General features: G+C 43.3%; 1 protein-coding gene and 1 long non-coding RNA gene across 4 annotated transcripts in view; one reads left to right on the top strand and one right to left on the bottom strand.

The window, feature by feature from the left end:
• The first annotated feature begins 1,851 nt into the window (after positions 1 to 1,851).
• Positions 1,852 to 22,955, top strand: part of LOC119648401 (probable serine/threonine-protein kinase MARK-A) — an 89,535-nt gene continuing 68,431 nt past the window's right edge. Inside the window, exon 1 of one of the 3 annotated variants that reach the window (XM_038050166.1) lies at positions 1,852 to 2,357. Coding sequence is in view for 1 of the 3 variants with exons in the window: in XM_038050147.1 (XP_037906075.1) it covers positions 3,123 to 3,220 (98 nt within the window). In the remaining 2 variants the exon portion in view is untranslated. Of the gene's footprint in view, positions 2,358 to 2,631; positions 2,766 to 3,006; positions 3,221 to 22,955 lie in introns of those variants that run through there. The other 2 variants (XM_038050163.1, XM_038050147.1) reach the window with 2 other exon arrangements.
• LOC119648432 lies at positions 2,153 to 2,927 on the bottom strand. The gene is made up of 2 exons (XR_005249045.1): positions 2,808 to 2,927; positions 2,153 to 2,748 (listed from the first exon to the last, which is right to left on the bottom strand). It is a non-coding gene; the product is annotated as an uncharacterized LOC119648432 (long non-coding RNA).

Here is a 22,955-nt window from a genome sequence, read left to right as displayed (position 1 = left end):
TACGCCCAGAACATCATTGGCCCATACCAAAGAGACTTCACTCCACGCAAATCAGCAACATATCAGATTTTCTCTCTGCGGCAAGCGATGGAAAAACTGTTGGAATATGGACACCAGTTGCACCACCTATTCATCGACTTTAAAGCCGCCTATGATAGAATAGCCAGGGTTAAACTGCACACGGTCATGAGAGAATTCGGTATTCCGACGAAATTGATAAGACTGACTAGGCTGACCCTGACCAATGTGCGAGGCCATAAACAACGGTCTACGACAAGGGAATGCCCTATCATGCGTCCTCTTTAACCTGACCCTCGAGAAAGTGATCCGTGATGCTGATGTAAATGCAAGAGGTACGATCCTCTTTAAGTCCACCCAACTACTGGCCTATGTTGACGATATCGACATCATGGGAAGAACGATCCAAGACGCACAAACTGTCTTCATCCAGATCGACCAGGCGGTGCAAGATCTTGGGCTGCACATCAATAAAGGCAAGACAAAATATATGGTGGTAACGTCAGCACCAAGACGAACAAACCAACAACATCAAACTGCACTGGTCAAACAGGAAGAATAAGGATAGGAGAATACAACTTTGAGACCGATGACAATTTCTCCTATCTAGGGTAGAAAATCAAAACCGATAACAGCTACGATGATGAAATCCGCGCACGGTTGTTGTCAGCCAACAGAGCCTATTTCAGCTTACAAAAACTGTTTCGCTCGAAACGTCTCACCATAGGGTCAAAGCTCTTATTGTACAAGACAATGATCTTGCCAGTCCTCACGTATTCCTCGGAAACTTGGGTTCTTAGCAAGAAAAATTGCGAACTCTTAGCCGCGTTCGTTGGAAAAGATACATCCTAAGAAAGAAGGACGAGGACGACGAATTCCCAGCTGACCATCGACAACAAGCTGCTAATTTATAAGCAGATCCTAAGGCCCATATGGACGTACGGCATCCAACCCCGGGGCTGTGTCAAAGAATCAAACCTGAAGGTACTACAAACGTTCCAAAATAAAATGCCTGGAAGCATAGTAGACACAATGAGGGAAGTAGTCCGGGAAAAATGTCTGTGCTGGCTAGCTCGGCCACCAGGGTAAGGGTCTTATTTGAAACTGACGGTGCCCAAAGTATTCGGAGTTCGCATACTAAAAACCTACCCCCCATTGGTCAGCTATATGATGCTCCACCTTGGCTTGGAGACCTGTTAGCATCTTTCCTAGCGTAGGGAGGACACCCTCGACCTAACACACTTTTGGCTCGGCCGAAAATGGTTTCTAGCCGCTAGCGAGAGAACTTGCCAAATTATGCAACTTTAACCCGGTTAGACCAGGCCACCTTTGGGTCTAAACTTCATAATCAATGCGTGTTCGCCGTATTTCCAGCAAAAAGTTTTTAGAAATTATAACTCAACACCGTGTCCGTCGCTGGTAGTATTTTTTTTTGTGTTTTTTATTCGGAATAGATCGATATTTCAGGAACAACTTGTTCCCTTCTTCAGTGCAACTGAACTTTGTCTTTTATTGTTGCGATTATCTGTTGTTTTCAAAGTTTATTCATTTAAAGTAGAAACTAGACCTACTTTGAATACTAATTAAACCAAAACATTGAAGAGAAATTTCTATTCAATCGTTCCGTTGCAACATAATGCCCAACAATATAAAATAATTTCTATTTTCAGTTTAACGGTTTTTTACAATTGCGCAAAATTTAAAATCGTCCACTCCACTAGTTCCACAATGAATTTTGCGCAAACCCCCATGCGATGTTTCATGGGCGGGGAAATCTACGGTCTTCTGCATCGCGGACACTTCGCACTCGGTGCCGAGTGGCAAGCATCGCATCAAACAGTGGCCCAGAGACCTTTATCGCTCGTCACACATTCCCCTCCGCAAACCCGAACCACTTTTCCCAATATCAGGCAGCCCCATCGGCTACGATATTTCCATTCATTTCATCCGTCACCGTCAAATACAATAAAAACGCCACAACAGAGAAAATAAATTTTCCGTGCGCGCGGGTGTCAGATTTTTCGTAATCTCTTCTCGGCATTTTCTATAAATTATTTTCATAAAAATTTTACGTATTTTTTTACGTTCTCATTTAAAACATTGAATTGTGGAACGTTCAAATGAAAAATTCATCGTGATTTATTTAAAGGTTTATTTGAGAAAAATTTCAAAAGATTAAAATCGTGTCCGGGAAGGTGAAAAATCGAAGAGAAATAATAGGAAAACAACAAAACGCGCGAGCATTCAGAAGAAAAAATCGAATAAGGAAAAGCTCGAGATTCGGCAAATATAAGAAGAAGAAAAGTAGCAAAACACAGAGACCGATTTTTGTGTTGGAGGTATTTTGGGATTCTCAATTAGATTTGCAAGAATTGGTGTTGGCAGTGAGTTTCTCGTTGGCCGCTCGATGGTAGTGAAGTAATTCAGGTGCTTTGCACGTAGTTGATCCAGTTGTACATTTACGCGTTGCTTGCATTGGTGGAGTTCTTGCGAAAGTCGCGGACCTCCCTGCACAAATTAGCCGCGAAAATTTCCGCGGCGAAGTACGTAGCCAAGATTAGAGACGCGCTGCAAGCTCTTCTGCTGCTGCTAGCACTGCCGCTTGCATCGAGTGCTCGTTATCGGTTCGCCAGCCAGACAAGTGCACGTTAAGGATTCGAAAATAAGACGCCAATCTGTGATCGTGAGGGAAAGTGTCTTGAGCTTTTCTAGGCTCGTTGTCTTTGACTCCTACGGGAAGTGGAAAGGTAAATTTTTGATTATATCTTATCTAGCGAATTGTTGACTACAGTGGCACCCGAAAAAATTCAAGTTTTGATAGTAAACGCACACGGGCCGCGGGTGGTGTTATGTGACGTATGCAATTATGTTGACTTGGTGACGTTAATGTAGCTCGTGCTGGAGAGAATGGATCTTTGTAAACAAGACTCATTCCTGCGATATTTGCACAATGATGTTGTTTGCAAATGGATTTATACTAGTTTATGTTTGCACATGGAATATTATTCATCTTAACTTTGGCTGGAACGGGAAAGCTCTTCCCGCAAAATCGAATTTTCACTAGTTGTGTGTCGACCTTCATTGTGCATATTAAGAACTGAAATATGCAAGCATTCCTGTCTGGTAATGTAATGCAATCGAAAAAGAGAAATGAAGGAAAATTAGGTGGCAACAAGTTACAAACCGGAAGCCGGCGCCTTAAGTAAGAATGACTTGTGGTTTTCATGTAAAACAGGCATAGGGTGTATAGCACTTTGCTGTGCAAGTAATCATAGATGGAAATGCGTTTGCATTTTGAATATCATATTTAGATCACAGTGAATTCCAATAGAGTACGATTTCGATAAACTGTAACTAGGCTAGGAGAAGAAGGTTTTGCACCAAACTTTCTATTTGTATCCCAATATATTTTCAAAATGTCAAGTCTATAAAGGGGCATGATTTGACAAATACGTTCGCATCCCTTTGAAATTCTAAGGAGTCAAATTTAGAAAAGAAAATCTTTTTTTTAAGGCTTTCCGTAAAACAAAACCTTGAAATAATAAAAACTTGGTGTTTATTTTTCGTTGGTGTGAATATTTATTCTTGCAAATACCGATATTTCGGGAACCACTTGTTCCCTTCATCAGTGCTAACAAGTTTCCTTATTAAAATCGATTCATTTTGTCTATCACACGCACTTTTATCTAAAACGGTTAAACCGATCCAAACAAAATTTGGTGGACAGATGAGGACTATGAAATCCCACGCATACAGTGAATGGCATAAACTTAGGTGGAGTTTAAAGGGGGGCTCCCCATACATGCAGAGGGGGATTCAATTTTTTGTTCGCCGGATATAGTCGTGTTGTATCAAATGAAAAGTCTCGAGTAAGGAGTCAAAATGTACGCACCTAAAGTGAGACAGAATTCATTTTCGGAAACTACCCAACCTAAAAATCCGAAAAAAATCAGGAAGATGCGTTTACATGAAATCTAGGCCTCAAAATATGTCCCATTCCGATATCTGCTCAAATAAACTTACTAATAGTATATTACCAACTTTTAGAAATTTTCGGAACCTCACCAGCCCCCTCCCATAGATTACCAACTTTTAGAAATTGACTGATAAACTCCCCTTAAGTTCATCCTAGGTGTACTAAATCGACATCTATGCATCAACATAGAGTACAGCCTCGTGCATACACATGCCAAGTTTCATGGAGATCCGACTATTAGTGTCAAAGTTATAGCAATTCAAACTTATCAACTTTGTGCGAATTAGCTGCATATTAGGCCATGCAAATAAGATGCTGACGTCATAATGAACCAGAATAAGTGACATTCGAGTGAAGTACTAGTTTTGTGTAACACAAAAACTTATTAAAATCGGTTTACGGTCCGTCTTTTTTTTAAGGAGGTGGAAAACTTCACACACCAGCTTGTAGGATTTTTACCCACTAAAGCCACCCCCGGCTCCCTCCCTGCCCCGCGGAACCACCATAAGGTATTACATCACGGGGCGGAGTCAGCTCATTCTAGCTTAGTCACCTTTCTTCTATGCGCGGCGCACGTGATCGCGCTTTTCTCTTCTCTGCCTTTCGCAGTTTGGTTTGGATAGATGCGATCATGGAGTTGACCGCATCTCAATTTTCTTGATGTGCTACCATTTTCGGCACCAGGTCTTCTGGTACCAGCCCCTCTCCTAGAGTCTCCTCTAGATTCTTCCTTTCTTCCACAAATCTCGGACAGTGGAAGAATACATGCTCTGGGTCCTCTGGGACTCCATCGCAATTTTGACAATCGGGTGAGGTCTCCAATTTAAACCTGTGCATGTATTGGCGATTTCCTCCATGCCCCGTGAGAAACTGTGTGAGATTATAATTAATCTCACCGTGTCGTCTCTCCAACCACTCTTTGATGACAGGAATGAGCCTGTGAGTCCACCGACCGTTTCCCGAGCGTCCCCACCGCTCTTGCCATCTATTTATGGATCTCTCCCTCTCAGCTTTCTTCGGCTGTGATAAGGGAGAGATTAGCTTCGTATTGCATATATTCTCCATCTCATCTGACAAGATGTCTATCGGCATCATTCCAGAGATGACGAATGCTGCATCATCTGAGGGCTGCCCTCCTGTAGACTCCATTCACTTTGTTAGTGTTAACTGTCATCCGCAACGCCTTCCTCCAAACTGGGGTCGCATAGAGCATGATTATGGCCACCACCTTGGCTATAATCAACCCAGAGGTATGCCGTGGCCCTCCCACGTTCAGCATCATCCTCGTCAGGGCCATACTAGCAGTGGATAATCTATCGCAAACATACTGCACGTGTTGCTTATAACTGAGCTTCCTTTCTATCACCATCCCCAAGTATTTGATGGTCGGCTTGGAAGTGATGATATGATTCCCGATTCTAATACAGGCGTAATTTCTCTTCCGGCACTTAGTGATAAGGACCACTTTCGTTTTTTACTCCGCAAGTGTCAGACTAGAGCTCTCTAGCCAACTTTTAACAGCACCGATTGCCTCGCTTGAGTATAACTCAGCATCTTCGAGATGCTTTGCGACAACAACCAGCGCTATGTCGTCAACGTAACCCACCACTGTGGTTTCCTTCGGGAAGGGAAGATTAAGTACGTCGTTGTACATGATGATCCACAGTAGTGGGTCCAATACGGAGACTTGCGGGACACCCGCGGAAACAACGTACTCCTGGTGTCCGTCATCAATGTCATACCAGAGCCTCCTTTCAGTTAAATAACTATCGACGACAGCAGCGAGATAGGCGGGAATACCAACCTTCGCTAAAGATTTCCGTATTAGATTCCAATTGGCCGAATTGAATGCATTTTTCACATCCAGGGTTACTACCACGCAATATTTGCTGGTACTACCCTTTCCGTGGATTGCATCTTCGGCCAAGCCAGTAACCAATTTGATGGCATCAATGGTTGATCTGGCTTTTCGGAACCCATACTGCCGATTTGAAAGGCCGCCTTGGCTCCGCGACAACCGGGAGTAATCTGTTATAGATTACCCACTCTAGCATTTTCCCCACCGTGTCCAGGAGACATATGGGTCGATATGAGGATGGTTCACCTGGAGGTTTACCTGGTTTAGGCAGAAGTACCAACTTCTGCCGCTTCCATGCCATTGGAAATATCCCCTCGGACATGCACGCTTCGAACAAATCAGCGAACATGTCCGGTCTGGATTTCACGGCAAGCTTAAGGGCCTTATTCGGTACTCCGTCCAGGCCCGGCGCTTTGTTGTCTCCTATTCTACCGCAGATATCAACAGCTCGTCTCTGGTGACTGGCGGAATTGCCGTCACATTCAGAGGTGGTTGGAATGTGTCGGTGCTCTCCTCTTGCTGGGGGAATAACCCCTGGATGATTTTTAGCAGGAGGGTGGGGCACGTGATCTCCGGAGATGAACGGCCTCTGAATCGTCCCATCACGATTCTGTAGGCATTCCCTCACGGGTTTATGTTCGCTTCTGAGCAGAGCTCCTTAAAGCACTCCTTCTTGCTTCGCTGGATGGCGACCTTGAGGTTTTTGCGGGCTGCCTTATAGGCGCGCTCTTTTTGTCCCTGTTCGACTCTACCTACCGCCCTCTGAGCCACTCTTCTGGCTCGGTGGCAGGCTGATCGAAGGCCGGTCAGTTCATCATTCCACCAGTAGTTTGGTCTTCTACTGGGGAATGAACACCTTCTAGGCATGGACGCGTTACACGCTTTGGCAATGCATTGAGCCAGATGGACGGCTGTTTCCGTAGAGGTGTTTACAGCACCTTCGTTGGCCAAAACTGTGTCCATCTGCGCAAAAGCTTCTAATAAACTGCGCCCCCTAGCATTTGATTCCCTACTACTCCACTCTAGGGCCCAAGCATTGAAATCACCAGCAATCACCTTTGGACTACGTCCCCTCGCGTCGAGAACAAGATTATCAAGCATTTGCTCGAATTAAGACAGTGTCAAACTTGGCGGGGCGTAGCAGCTGTATACATATACACCACTTATTTTCGCCCACACGAAGCCACTGCCTGCTTGACTTGCAGTACATTGTATGGCCTGTCGACCGCAAGACCATATCGCCGCTCCACCAGTCGAATCTTTAACCCATATGCCACCGTGACGGTGTCTATACGGTTCGCTTATGATGGCGATTTCCATCTCAGATTCGAACGTGGCCTGCTCAAGTAAATCCTGAGCGACCCTGCAATGATTGAGGTTTATTTGGATAAACCTCATTTTCTCATTGCAGTGAGCGCCTTCTTAAATTCCGGACATTTACCACTTCCGGCAATATGCCGGTTATCCTGTCCCTCTTTTACTTCGCACAATAGGCATTTGGGGTCCTTATTGCACTCTCTGGCAATATGGCCTTTCTTCCCACACCTTCTGCATCGATCGGATCGATCAATGCTGCTGGTGCAGGCCTTCGCGAAGTGCCCAAACATAAGGCATTTAAAGCACCTCTTCAGTTAAATTTGTTCCCTTAAACGGCAGACAACCCATCCAATCCGAACCTTTCCGGCAGCCAACAACATCTGTGCTGCCTCCGCTGGTACTCGTATTGTGGCCGTTTGAGTACCACCATAGGCTTTTCGCAACCTCACAACTGACTCCTCGGTGAGTTCTTTCAACTTGAATTGCTCCTTCAGAGCAGTACAAATTTCTTCTTTCGATGTTACTTCATCGAGATCCTTGCATTATATAAAGATCTCATGTTTTTGGGCACGCACTGCGGCATTCTCCCCAAGTAAGTTTTTCACTTGAGTGCGAAAGTCATCAGTTTTGCCCAAGCTGGATCTTTTCAGCTCGAACATGAGATCCCCTTTCTGGGTTCTTCGGATTCGGTTTACATTTCCGCTCAGATCTTTTAGGTCGGAATCCGCTTTGACCTTTTTGAGTATCTCCGCGTAGGACAGATTGCCCTTACTGGAGATAACAATTACATCTGGACGAGTTCGCACTTTTGCTTTTCGTTCCGCTTTTTTGTTGGTAACTTTAGTCCATCCATCGTTTTCGCTGGTCTTGGGCTTCGCAACGCTGGTCGAGTTTCCTAGATTCGCTGTACGGTTTCCTCCTTCTGGCCTGTTGGTTCTGTCTGTCTGTCTGTCCGTCACACGCATTTTTCTCGGAGACGGTTATAGCGATTGACACCAAATTTGGTAGAAAGGTGGGAACTGTGAACGCTCACGCATACAGTGAATTACATCCTTTTACGTTGAATTTAAGGGGGGTCCCCATACATGCAAAAGGGGGGTGTAAAATTTTTTTTCATCAAATATAGTCATGTGGGGTATCAAATTAAAGGTCCCGATTAGTACTTTTCAACGCCGATCTTAGTTTTGACATTCGTTGGAAAGGTGGGGAGCGCGGAGGGTTGAAATTGATCACTTCTTTAAGAGGGCCATTCTCAGAAACTACCAAACCGAAAAATCTGAAAAAAATCAGGAGGCTGCCACTTTATGGTGCCTGGGCTCCGAAATACCTTCCATGCCGATATCTGTTTAAATAAAGTTAATAATAGTATATTACTACAATTTTTTGTAATTGGTTGGAAACCCCCCTTAAGTTCATCTTAGTACCATGAAATTTTTCAGTGATATAGGCTATAATATAGAGCATGATCTTACCAAGTTTGGTGGAAATCGCACTATTACTAACAAAGTTATAAAACCTCAAATTTGTTGCTTCTTTGAAAATTGAAGGCTATGAATGTCAATATCACCCGAAAGTAAATACTCTCACATAATATATGGATATATTACGTGCTACGTACTAAGAATTACAGAAAACCTTTCGTACCTGAAGCGTCCAGCTTCCGGTTTCCCGACTTGTTTATATTTGATGTTGGTTAAATTGTTGGCATTTGCTAATAATATTAAACTCAGAGTGTGAAGCGTATGAGGTTGACTATTTCAACACAGTGCTTTCCATCAAATAATAATAATAATAATAATCGCTGGCACAACAATCCATATTGGATCAGGGCCTTGAAGTGTGTTAGAGCACTTCATTCAAGACCGTAACGGTACACTACAGAACACTGTAGGAGGCAATGTGGTCAGCATTACGCTCGCCCGAGATTATTACCCTGATTTGACTCAGGTACTCATTCACAGCTGAGTCGACTGGTATCCGACGTCAAATCACGTTACAAATCCCACTGTCGCCAGCGAGATTTGAACCGCGACCTTCCGTACGACAGCCTTGTGCTCTAACCACTCAGCTATCCGGACACTTTCCATCAAATGATTTATTTAAATTACTTTCTAAAAAATAGATGCCAATAGAATCCTCCTCACATCTTTTTCTTTTTCTTCAGCCTTCAGTTCACAAGCGGAGTGGCTCGTGATGATCGGTTTCGTCATTTTATTTTATCAAATGCCTGATCAGGATGTAATCGCGATACCTTTAAATCCCCATCCAGCGTATCAAGCCACCATTGTTTTGGCCGGGTTTTTGGTTGCTTACCATTGCTTTCGATGTTCTGATCAATACTGGTTGTTGAATTCTCGTTAGCGTGAATTACGTGACCACACCATCGAAAACGCCTCTCTTGCAGTTTTTCCACAATCGGTGCAAACCCATATCGATCGCGGATATTCTCATTTCAGATGTGATCAAAAAGTGTCAAGCCACCAGTGCAATGCAACATTTTCGTCCCCATTACCGTAAGACGCCGTTCATTGTCCTTTATTGTCAACACTCAAACTATAGAGAGCGACAGACGGACGACATTGCAGTAAATTTTAGATTTGGGACGTGCGCTGATACGTCGATCACAAAGAACACCAGTTGCGGAATGTCACTTCATCCAGGTGGCGTTAATGCTTGAAACATTTTATTACGCAGTTCTCCATTGGCTGGTAGCATTGACTCGAGATATTTAAATCGCTCAGTTCTTTCAATGGCAGTAATCTGCCCCTCCAGATATTTAAATCGCTGAGTTCTGGCAATGGTGGTAACCTGCCCAGAACTGAGCGATTTAAATATCTCGGGTCAATGCTACAAGCCAATGGAGAACTACGTTATGCTCCTCACATAGGGAAACACAAAACCTTTTTTTACCTGAAGCGTCAAGCTTCCGGTTTCCCGACTTGTAAGCTGAAATAGGCTCTGTTGGCTGACAACAACCGTGCGCGGATTTCATCATTGTAGCTTTTATCGGTTTTGATTTTCGACCCTAGATAGGAGAAATTGTCAATGGTCTCAAAGTTATATTCTCCTATCCTTATTCTTCCTGTTTGACCAGTGCAGTTTGATGTTGTTGGTTGGTTCGTCTTGGTGCTGATGTTGCCACCATATATTTTCTCTTGCCTTCATTGATGTGCAGCCCAAGATCTCGCGCCGCCTGCTCGATCTGGATGAAGGCAGTTTGTACGTCTAGGGTGGTTCTTCCCATAATGTCGATATCGTCAGCATAGGCCAGTAGTTGGGTGGACTTAAAGAAAATCGCACCTCTTGCATTTACATCAGCATCACGGATCACTTTTTCGAGGGCCAGGTTAAAGAGGATGCATGATAGGGTATCCCCTTGTCGTAGACCGTTGTTGATGTCGAATGGTCTTGAGAGTGATCCTGCTGCTTTTATCTGGCCTCGGATATTTGTCCGGGTCAGCCTAGTCAGCCTTATTAGTTTCGTCGGGATACCGAGTTCTCTCATGGCCACCAGTTTTACCTATGCTATCATAGGCGGCTTTAAAGTCGATGAATAGATGGTGCAACTGTTGACCAGCAATGCGCTCGCCCGAGATTATTACCCTGCTTTGGTACAGGTACTCATTCACAGCTGAGTCGACTTGTATCCGACGTCAAATCAAGATTCAAATCCCGCTGCCGCCAGCGAGATATGAACCGCGACTTTCCGTACGACAGCCTCGTGCGCTACTTAGCTATCCGGACAAAATCTCACTTAATGAAAATCTTACTTAATCCTACTCATTTTCGTGCGGATTCACTGTACGCCCACGACATCATTGTATATAAGTATCACTTCACTTTGTAATAACTAGGCTGTGTGTTGTGACACATATAGTGAATTAAGGCCAGTCAGAATGCCCACAATATTTCTGCAAGTCTTCCTGCTTTTCGACAGGATAAACTTTGCCGTACGTTTGTTTAGTTCTGCCAGGAAAAGTTTGGTCTGTCCAGCAGCATTAAGGCTTAGCCACCTGTCATTATGGAAAGCTTGTTCCCAGTTTTTGATAGCAACATCAGCTAATGCTACCGACACCCCAATCGCTGGTTCCGGTCCGGGCATGGGGTAAGTTGAAGCCTCTTTTGCTAAGGCATCCGAAATTTCATTTCCCTCTACACCACAATGACCAGTTACCCAGAGTAAATCCACTGTATTGAATCCATAAACGGAATTCAATCGGTTTCTACATTCCTGAACGATTTTTGAAGTGATCAAAGTACTACTCCACGCTCTCAATGCACCTTGACTATCGCTACAGATTGTGATGTGCCTGCCCTTCAACCACTCGTCAATCATCCAGGTTCTCGCCCTTAGGATCGCATATACTTAAGCCTGAAAGACCGTTGTGTATTGTCCCAAAGGAAAACCCCACTTTTCGTTTTTATTTGAGAGGTAGACCCCTGGTCCATAACCATTTTCTACCTTTGAGCCATCGGTGTAGAAGACGTCAATATATCCTGACACGCATTCTTCTGGTTCGTCCCAGTTTTCTTTCCGTTTCAAGATAACCTCATATCTTCTACCAAGCAATTATATGGGGATCTGAGAATCGGAAGGCATTACGAAAACTAGATTCAGTTCTCCCAATGACTCTTCCAATGCCCTGCGCCCCCTGAAACCAAAGTATTAAGAACAAACTCACAGGTATTTCCACGTTGGCAAGCATGTTGGTTTCCATTTAGGGGGTGTTACTTTAGCGCCTTCTCGCGAATGTGACGCTCAACCAGTCTCTCCAGACCCCCGACTCATCCTTGTTAAGGGCTCTGCACAACCTGGAGTCTCCCTTTCACCTTCCAGTTTCTCATAGTATGCTCTAAAAGCCTCTCGTTTTGAACGTTTTACGAGCCTCTTATATTCACGCTGTGAGTTCCGGAAATTTAATCAGTCTTCATCTTTATTGCTTTTGCAAGCACAATTTAGAAGTCTTCTGGTTGATTTCCTGAGTCTCTGCAGTTCTCGGTTCCACCATGGAACCGTTTTACCACGTTGGCCTCGGGAAATAGGACAAGCCTCTTCAAAGCACTCTGAAAGTGTGCGTATTCAGAGTTTCCAGTTGATCTTCTATCGTCAAAGGAGTTCTTAGACGGCTAGGGAGCCCCACTTTGTCGCCAAGAATTGAACTTTGTCTAATCCGTTTTCCTAGGATTCCGTCTTTGTATTACAGCCCGCTGCAATAGTAAGACCAAATTGTAAGAAACGGTGATCTGAGAGTGAGACTTCATCTAGCCTCTAATCAACTCTAACAGTTTTGAAGTGCGAATTGTTAGGTCAATTATTTCACTTCTTCCTGGCCTCACGAATATAGGGGCGCACTATACATTCGCGGTCATCAGACCAGCTGAGGTGATAAAATCAAATAACTTGTCACCTCTAGGATGGCATTTGCTACTGCGCAAACAAATATGCTGCGCATTTGCATCATCGACGACACAGTTAAAGTATATCTATTAAAATCAATGATGATTAAGGTATGACATTCGAAGGATATTGTGTAAGATTTTCATGAAGAAATATCGAAAAATAAGGCAATGGTAGCAATGGCGCGTCAACCTCATCTATCTGCCATCGCTGTCGTTTGTTAGCAAAACGCTTTATTCGAAGGTTACACTCCTCCACTGTTTACGCCACACAGTTCGAGGGCGTCCCCCTTTGGGTGTTCCACTTCATAGCATAACCTACAAGGGAGTTTTCGTTATTCCTTAAAGTGCAACCTATCCATTATCATCTCCGCTTTCTGATGAACGCTTCCGCCCTGCCCTGAACATCGATGAAATTCTTCATTTGTTATTATTTGGTGCTTCCCACTAACAGCGGTGGTTATTTTCAATGTGCTGCCTATAGCAGCATAGAAAGAATATTGACTCGGAAGAGCCATAATTTGATGGTGGTGTTGAGATACAGTAATTTCATTTCCAAATTTTGAACAAAACAGTGGAAGCAGACTTGACGTTGCGGCATCCAGTTCAGTGCCATCGTCCACAGAATATATACAAATTGTTCGACACCCTCGATTTTCTGCCCATTAATGCCAATAGAAAGAGTGCGATGAGTCATCATACTGAGAATTATTTGAACAGGCAGCAAATCGTTGTCATTGGTACATTTAAGCAAGCTATAGGGATCGACATCATCTCTGAAAATAAGTCTCCCTCGCAGCTTAGTTGTTGAAATCTTCAAGTCAGGTATGACATAAAAATACCTGAAAAAAATTCGAGAATTCATCCCACTGCCGACGCTGCAGTCATCTCTGTAGGGGTGTGAACGTTTTCGCGACTGATGTTTCGAAATTGGCTTGCAAGGCATAATCGATAACAGCAGATTTCATTTTTTTGATGGACTAGAAAACCTACTCCCATGGCGGCTATAAAATATAGTCCTTTTGTCCAGGATATCGGTCCCTATCCGGCGCATTTCTTTCAGCACAATAATATTACCTCTATAGTGGGAGAGGGCAGAGACTTGCTCATTATCCGGAGAACTATTTCAAAAAAAAATTTTTCTTTGCCAGGTCCGTCGCTGTGTGTCCAATTCATTGCGGAGCTCATGGGATGCAGTTTCTTTTGATAAGGTTGTCACCCTAACACTAACCCGCAATTGGAGGATCAATTATTCCAGTTTGTCACGTTTTTTTAGTCTTTCTTTTATTTCTAAGCTTTTACGTCAAAATTATGTAAAACTTTAACCTGAATATATATTCCTTCAGCACAATTATACTTAACTTATGAAATCAATTATGTATATAATCTTTTTAGTCTTTATACTCAAAATTCACAAGGTGATGTATCTTTATATATGATGTGATGTTTACGCCGCCGCGGTTGGAAACAGAAGAGACCGGCTTATTTCCATGCGGTCCTTACTGTCCCATCCAACGGCATTTTTCCACCGCTAATTCTCCACTCCCCTGGTGCGTTCCGAAAATAAGCGAGTGGAGAGTTCCGCGCCATCTACCCGTCCGCATCCGCAACATTCGAAATAAATTTCGAATGCTGCAGATCCTGTCGCGCCACATTTTTATGTGCAGGGGATTCAATTTTATCCTACTTCTGGAGATTTTTATTTGAAAAAACTCCCAACAATCACCACGTGAAAAAGGAGATGGAGATTCGGTAGAAAAACTGTTGATTGGTTGGTTCAGAACTCGTTTTCCCGTTTTGCCCTCCATAGGGAGTGCCAATTCGCGACTTTCTGCTGCAACCTACCAGGTGTACAAACATCAATCCTGTTTTTTTTTTCAAGAAAACATTTTTTTATAGCAACCAAAAAAAAACCTTAATCCAAAATACTGGCCCTTGCTATCTACACATTTTTTCCATCTCTTGGATAATTTATGGATACCATCCCAATCAAATTGTTGATCTTTCAAGGCAAACCAATCAACAAGCCATTTTCGGAAGTCGGTGTAAGAATTGAAGTTCTGCTCAGCGAGCGGATGGCCCATTGATGAAAACAGATGATAGTCAGATGGGGCCAGGTCTGGTGAATAAGCGAGGTGGGGTAGTATCTCCCAGTTGAGTTTTTCTAAGTAGTTTTGAACTTTTTTCGACTTGTGGGACGGAACATTATCTTGAAGGAAAATCGGCTTTTCATGTCTTTCCTGATATTTCACCCGTTTTTCATTCAGAGCACGATGCAATTTGATGAGTTGGTGACTACGGTGGGCATCGACAGTTCCATCAGGTTTCGACAATTCATAGTAGAGAATACCCCGCTGATCCCACCACACGCACAGCATCGTCTTCGTCGGTATCAACCAACGATTTTTTTTCGTTCAGGATTCTCGAAATAAGTCCACTTTTCGTCGCCGGTCACAATCCGATACAAAAACATCTTTCTTTTGTGTCTGGCAAGCAAGATTTCGCATGTGTTTTGGCGCCGCTCCATCTGCCTATCGTTCAATTTATGCGGCACCCATTTTCCGATCTTTTGAATCTTACCTATTGCATGTAGACGCATGGAAACAGCTTGTTGAGAAACACCTAACTACTTGGCGATTATTTTCTGCGTTTGAGTATCATCCTCATTCAAACGAGCCTCCAATTCGTGGTCCTTGACTTTCCTGGGCCGATTTTCACGCTCCTTGTTGCTCAGAGCGAAATCGCCATCTTTGAATCGACGGAATCAGTCTCGGCACATTGTTTCCGAAAGAGCATTGTCGCCGTGGGCCTCCACAAGCATTCGATGCGCCTGATTTCTTCAAATTGAAGCAAAAAAGTAGAGCTTCCTACAAATGCTTTTTTCCGGGAACAAAACTGGACATGATTATTGAAGAGGAAAAATATGTTTTTGTATGAAATTGCTGATGATATGGACTGATAATTGTTGACAAATGTCCTACTAAGAAAAAAATATGGCGTACTCATAGCAGCTTGATACGCTCACTGACGCCATCTGTGGGCAAACAGCGAATTTAGGCTTGTACACCTGGTATACTATCCTATGACCATATTTCACAGACCGTAATACTGAGGGGGGTACTGTCAAGAGTCCGCAAAAATAATTTTACGTAGTTCTGTGCATTTATGATCGTGACAAATGTCTGCATTATCTAATCGGTGAGCTTCATGCCCTCATGTCCTCATTATTTCCATGTCGATTCTGTTTAATGAGTTGAATTACTTCTCCTTAATTCGAACCAATTTTACAGGCATGAATAAAATTGGACATAATCGAATTTTAGAATTTCCTATGAAAGAGTTTACAATGAAACAGTAACGCAATCAACTGTACTCGAACATCACAAATCAGATCTGCAATATACATTTGAGGTTTTCCTTGGGTTTTCAAATGTTCGGCAGATTTGTGTTGTTGAGTACGCATCAAAAAATGTTATTGTAAAGATTAGTTCGCTTTGAACTTTTTGGAGTATAATTATAAATAAAATTATATTATGTACGAATATTTCTGTAACCGCAACCGGATTTCTATTACATTACAGCAAGAGTTTCTTTCAGATCCCAGACCTCCTAGTAACCGGTTACGAAATATGTAGCAGTGGCAATTTTGTACCGATGAAAGATACATCTTAATGCCGAATATATGTCTATTTATAGAGCTTGCAGTGGACGTGATTCCATTGATCGCAATCGCTAATTACCCCTACTAGTTGCTCGACTAATGATTCACTCTGCATATGTTAGCTTTCTGGGTCTGATGTGACAATATCGCTTTCGAATCTACAAGCGTAAAACAATAACAATCCATTCAACTGTTACCTAATAGTTTAAAATAGAACGGAAAGTTCCTCTTCCACATTGAGCCCCGAAGCACGCATGTTCGCTTCGTGTAAAAAAGGATAAGAAACCCGTAACAACAGCCAAGCAGAGTATAACGAGGCTACAAATAACCAAGGAAGTGTACATTCCAGTAATCAGTAATCACACTTTCCACGTTGTTCTAATGGAACCCTGAAGTAGTGATGGTAGTGTGTAGCGTAGTCATAAACATATTATACTCTACTTGTCGTTTTTTTCCTTGCATACTTTGCGTGTTAATTATATCATTTCTACCTGCCACGAATATTCTGTTGTTATTCGAATGAGTGTGTGGAGTAAGTCATAGTGTTAATCGAACAAAGGTCGCGTTGTTGATCATATCTTCATTACATCAATGAAGTCTACCGGAACTACTAAAAATAGACGCGGCTGTAACCCACTTCACTACAAATTCCTTGTTGGTTATGGTGGAGGATTTTTACACTTCACCTATGGAACTTTTACGGTTGATATTCCTCATCAGTTGGTGCGGAATGAGTTCCAGTAGTAAACCGAAATAAGGGTATTGCGCGCTAAGGGAGAGTATGAGTCTAGGGTGTCTTCTTAGTCAAATGTCAGCACTATATTTAGCAAAGGATATATGTATGGATATCCATTCGGAATCGTTTGCAGACCCGGAGGAGCGTATGCATTTAAATTTGAGACGGTAGAATGGAAATTTGGGATACTACAAAGAATACATTTTCCTTCTTGGAAGAGACTCAATCATCATATTATTATGAAAAGTAAACAGAAATAACTCGTTACGTTTCATTTAAAGTATGAGGGATAAGTTTCACGGGTGAATATCATGAATCAATCCGTAATTGAAGTGTGAGTTTTGTACTTTAGTAACGGAGCGGATAAAAAAAGAGAAAACTCCGCGTTTTACTCTGTACAAAATAACGTACACCAATTTCCAACTTGATAAAAAAAAACTTTACTTATAAGGTCTACAAATAAGTTCTGTCGGTTTTCACAATAGATTTTCTTCCATTGATCCACATTTCCAAACATTCATCGGAAAGCTACTGTCAATAGGCACAAACGTCAGTATAAATTATTTAGTTGAAGTGTAAACAACAATACTTTTTTCATCAACGAACATGGCCAATTTTGTACCAAATCATGTGTTTTTGCGGGGAGTTCTATTTCATTATTTCAATATGAAGAAAAAAGCAACCGAAAGTCATCGCATTTTGGTGGAAGTTTATGGTGACCATGCTCTATCTGAACGAGCGTGTCAGAGGTGGTTTGGACGGTTTAAAAGTGGCAATTTTGACTTGGAAAACGAAGAGCGCGCCGGACGGCCAACAATTTTTGAAGATGAAGAATTAGAGGGATTGCTCGACCAAGATCCATCGCAAATGGAAGAAGAACTTGGAAAAACACTTGGAGTCACTCAGCAAGCCATTTGCAACCGTTTAAAAGCAGCGGGAATGATCCGAAAGGTCGGAAATTGGGTTCCGTATGAACTGAAGCCAAGAGACGTCGAACGCCGTTTTTTCACGTGCGAACATCTGCTCCAACGACAAGAAAGGAAGGGTTTTCTGCATCGAATAGTTACTGGCGATGAAAAGTGGATCCATTACGATAATCCCAAGCGTCGGGCAACGTGGGGATACCCCGGCCATGCCTCATCATCGACGGCCAAAGCGAATATTCATGGTGAGAAGATCATGCTGTGTATATGGTGGGACCAGCTGGGTGTGGCATACTAGGAGCTGCTAAAACCGAACGAAACGGTCACGGGCAAACTCTACCGACGTCAAATGATGCGTTTGAGCCGCGAACTCAAGAAAAAACGGGCGCAATACCAGCAAAGGCATGATAAAGTTATTTTGCAACATGACAATGCTCGTCCACATGTTGCACAGCCCTTTAGAACATATCTAGAAACGTTGAAATGGGAAGTCCTACCCCACTCGCTGTACTCTCCAGACATTGCTCCTTCTGATTACCATTTGTTCCGGTCGATGCAGCATGGCTTGGCTGACCAGCACTTCTCCAATTACGACGAACTCAAAAAATGGCTCGATGAGTGGATAGCGGCCAAGCAGGTCAATTTTTGGCGCGATGGTATCTATGAATTGTCTGAAAGATGGAAGAAGGTTGTGGCTAGCGATGGGCAATACTTTGAACAATGAATGTGTAACCAATTGTTCACAATAAAGCTTCAAATTTAAAGAAAAAACCGACAGAACTTATTTGTAGGCCTTATACTTTAAGAGGGTCATCCCGTGTGTCGAATTTGCGGAATCGAATTTTTTTTGGTCTCGATTGTATCTAGATATAGTGTAAAATATATGGGCAAAGCGATTTTTTGATATTCGGAGTCTTTCGGAAATTATAGTGTTAAACACGTGATAAGTCACATGCCAGATTTATGTCGATCGCCGTAATAACGCTCGTATTTATTGGTCCGAATGACGTTCGAATCAGTTCGCTAAAAGGACAAGAATTGAAGCCAAGGCTGTATATCTGTTTCTTCAAGAAACCTAAAGTTTATGGACCAGGTGTAGCAGATTAATCGTCAGTTAAAGTTTTATGGCTAAAAATCGCATTCTACTTTTTAAATGCGTTTTTCCCGAAATTGCATTTTGAAAATCGGCTGCCACCATAGCCAAAAGTCTATCCAATGAAATTCTTTGAAATTTTCACGACTTGTTCAGAACATATTTATACGGTCCGCAAACTAGAATGATTGCGATTCATTCAGTAGTTTTTTTTTTTATTCATTGAAGAAGCGGTAAAAAACACCAAAATTCGGAAAAAAATAGTTAACACGCCACCAAAAATTTAGCTTTTAATATTTTTTAATAATCCTAGTTTGCGGACTGTAGTTAGGTCTAGCGTGGGAGCAGAAAAACATCTTTTTTTGGAGATGGGTGTATAAATTGCTCTGCATTTTAATAACGAGCTATGCGATCGGGCTGGAAAAACTACCATGCCCGTTCAAGATATTAATAAAGCTATGGTGAAAAATTCGTATTTGTATCTCTATCCAGTTCTTCACAAAAAATTTCTAAAAAATGCCAAAAAATGGCCTTCACACGGGATTACCCCCTTAATGTCGGTACACCGGCGGACATAGTGACCGTCTTAAGTTAATTAAAGGGACTACTCCTTGCTATGTATGACCAGACGTATTTATTTAGTGCTGCACTTTATACCTGTCCATTATGCTTGCGATCGCATTTCCAGCATGTGAAATTTTACCTGATCTAACAGAATTTTGATTCATGGGAAATAATGGGACCAGATGTCTGGTTATACATAACTTCCCCTTCCTTAGAGGAAGAATTCTCTATCTTTTGAAGTATCGTTCTTTCATTTTTTTCCAAAATTAACAATTTTCCATTTTTGTTATCTTCATAAAATAATGCAAGTATGGCAATAATAATTATTATCAATCCGCCAAAGCCAGTCCCAAACCCGATTGTGAAAAAAGGAGGGATGGATAACTTCAGTCTGAATGACTGTACGCCACTGTAGCGTCTCAGGGGGTAAGTGAGGAAAGTGCAGGAGCTTTGCAGTCTTGCAGATTACTCACTGAGGAAGCTATCCCAACACCTGGCAGCACCATCAAAAATGAGAGCATGCTGAGTGGATCATCGCCAAAGGCACCCGCCTTGCTAATACGCCTGGCATGAATTTGGCGGATGTTATCGAAAAGGAAATTCGACGAGCCATAAACAGCTCGAAGAACTGGAGGGGCCCAGGTCTGGATCGGGTGCAGAATTTCTGGTATAAGAAATTTACCAGCGTACACAGTCGGTTGGCGCACACTATAAATAAGGTCATGAGTCGGCCGGAGGAATTTCCACCCTTCCTCACTGCGGGGATTATCTACCTTATCCCTAAGAAGGACCCCGCAGACACAAGACCGATTACTTGCTTACCAATCCTCTACAAATTCAAAGCGTCCATTATTAATGGAAGGGTTAGTGCCCACCTCGAGACCAACAACATTCTGTCCGAGGAGCAGAAGGGCTGCCGAGTTGGTTAAGTGGTTACAAAGAGCAACTCATTATCGACTCGGTAGTTGTAGGACAAGCAACTAGAGGCCAAAGAAACCTCTTTAGTTGCTATATCGATTATGCCAAGGCTTTTGATAGCGTCCCGCATACCTGGCTAATCGATACCCTATATCTGTATCGCATTGATCCGAAACTAATAAAGTTTTTGGCGACAGTAATGGAAGGGTGGCATACCACCTCATCAGTGCGTACATGTGAGGGTGCCGTATACGCGGATTCGTTGAGTCCCCTTGGGTTTTGTATGGCACTGAACCCCCTTTCATGGCAACCGAATGAAGCTAGGAACTGACACACTTGATGTACTTAGATGACATCAAGCTGTATGCTGGTACTGACGACCATCTTAGAAGTCTGTTGCGAATAATAGACATATTCAGCCGTGATATTCGGATGGAGTTTGGACTAGACAAGTGTCGAATCCAAGCCATCCGCAAAGGTCATCACGAACCGCATGCCAGACATAGCATTGGTGACCTCCACATCGAAACTATGACCGAGACAGACTTCTACAAGCCCCTAGGAATTCTGCAAGGAACCCATACTCGAGTTGGTGATCTGAAGGATGCTCTGCTGTCCGAATTCTTGTGACGTGTAAAGCTAGTGCTGAAATCGCATCTCTCGGGGAAGAATAAAATAAGCGCGTTGAATGTATTCGCTATCCCTTCACTGGCTTATGCATTCGGAATATTGCCGTGGACGAAGACCGATCTGGAAAACGTCCAGTGGCGGATACGGACAACTATGTCTAAATTCCGAATGCATCATCCAAAGCCTGTCGTGGAGCGGATGAACCTGCTTCGTAACATCGGAGGTAGGGGCGTGGTTGACGTGGCGGCACAACAACATCGCCAAGTCGACTCGCTCCGCGCTTATTTTTACAGCAAAGAGCAGGCGAGTCCCTTGCATGCGACTGTCTGTAAGGCAGACTGTGGACTGACTCCACTTAACTTGAAGGATCGATCTTTCAATCCTCTGAGTGGGGTAAAGTCGGACCAAGAACTGATTGATGAATGGAAGTCGAAGGCAATACACGGTAAACACGTGAATTGTCTTTAGCAACCATTTGTCGATGGCTGTGTGCTGGGAGCTGTCTGCTGAGTCGGAGGGGATCATGTGTGCCATTTAGGACGGCGTGGTCGCTACCCGAGCTTATAAAAAGCTCACCATGAAAAAAAGGGTGAAGAACGACCAGTGCAGAGCGTTTGGTTCGGCGCTAGAGACGTCGGACCATCTCATTTCTGGCTGTACTGTTATGGCACCGGTGCAATACATCACTAGGCATAATGCTGTATGTAAGGTTATCCATCAAAACCTTGCATACAAGCATGGGCTGATCACGGGAACAGTGAAGTCCAGGGTGTTTAACGTAGGTACCTGTCTTGAGACTTGATCCTACGGCGATGCGAGCATCACCTAAATCTCTACCGAACTATGGAGTACGGCACCCGTGTTAATACGCAACACCACGTCGAGGCCCGAAGGTCTCTTCTCGCTTGAGCACAACCACAGCCCCCATGAAACTCCCACAAGGGGGCCAACCGCAACCAACCGAGCTGTACTCAGATACGACAGGAATTCTCCTGAAGTATAAGAGTCTAGGGGCTACCTCGGTTCCCATGGTACCAGTATACCCCTGGTAAGGTTTCGTGACCAAAGCCACTTCAGATGAGTCCCCGTGCAGACTCGGGTCTGATCGCCCTTGCTAGGCCTTGGAGCATTCGCCTACTGCATCACGGCCGGCAAGCCAATGCGATACAGCGGTTCCCGGTGCCACCACGTGGAGGTTCTCCTCGGCCACTTGGTTTTGGTTCAGCCGACAGGGTTGCCGCCCCGTCTTCCTCCCCGCCACCTCAGAGCACCTGATCACGGGAACATGTCCGGTTTACCGATATGAACCGCAAGCAGTATTTGATAGTTCTGCTTACAGCATGTATTGGTACCGGCAAGTTCTGATTGATCGCCATAGTGCACATAAAAAGCCTGACGTACTGTTAGTTGACAAGAAGGGTCGCTCCGCGTATATTATTGATGTTACTATCCCCCATAATAGCAACATTGAACGGAAATATGTGGAGAAGGAGGTGAACTATGAGCAATTGGCTCGGGAAATCAAAGAAATTTGGCATCTCGAGCGGGTGGTTGTAGTTCCCATAATATTGTCAGCTACAGGTATTGTACCTAAATCCCTCACGGCTTCCCTTGATGTCCTGGGACTTTCACACAGTCTAGTTCAAACCATGCAGAAGTACATCATTCTGCATACGTGCTCGATGTTGCGGGGAGTACTCTACGGATTCTCCCACTGATCTACCACCAGCGCCCCTTTAGTTTTTAAGTAGGTAGGATCGTCCGAGCCTAAATTCTTGGCACTTAGTGCTAGTATTACGAAGAAAAAAAAGTAAAATTTGAATTTTTGACAGACTTTGAACAAAAAACACATTTTTTTTGGTCA

The sequence above is a fragment of the Hermetia illucens genome, chromosome 1 (assembly GCF_905115235.1).
Source record: "Hermetia illucens chromosome 1, iHerIll2.2.curated.20191125, whole genome shotgun sequence".
In the NCBI taxonomy this organism is placed as follows: domain Eukaryota; kingdom Metazoa; phylum Arthropoda; class Insecta; order Diptera; family Stratiomyidae; genus Hermetia; species Hermetia illucens.
Note: the sequence above shows the minus strand (reverse complement) of the source record. Positions and strands in the feature narration are given on the sequence as shown.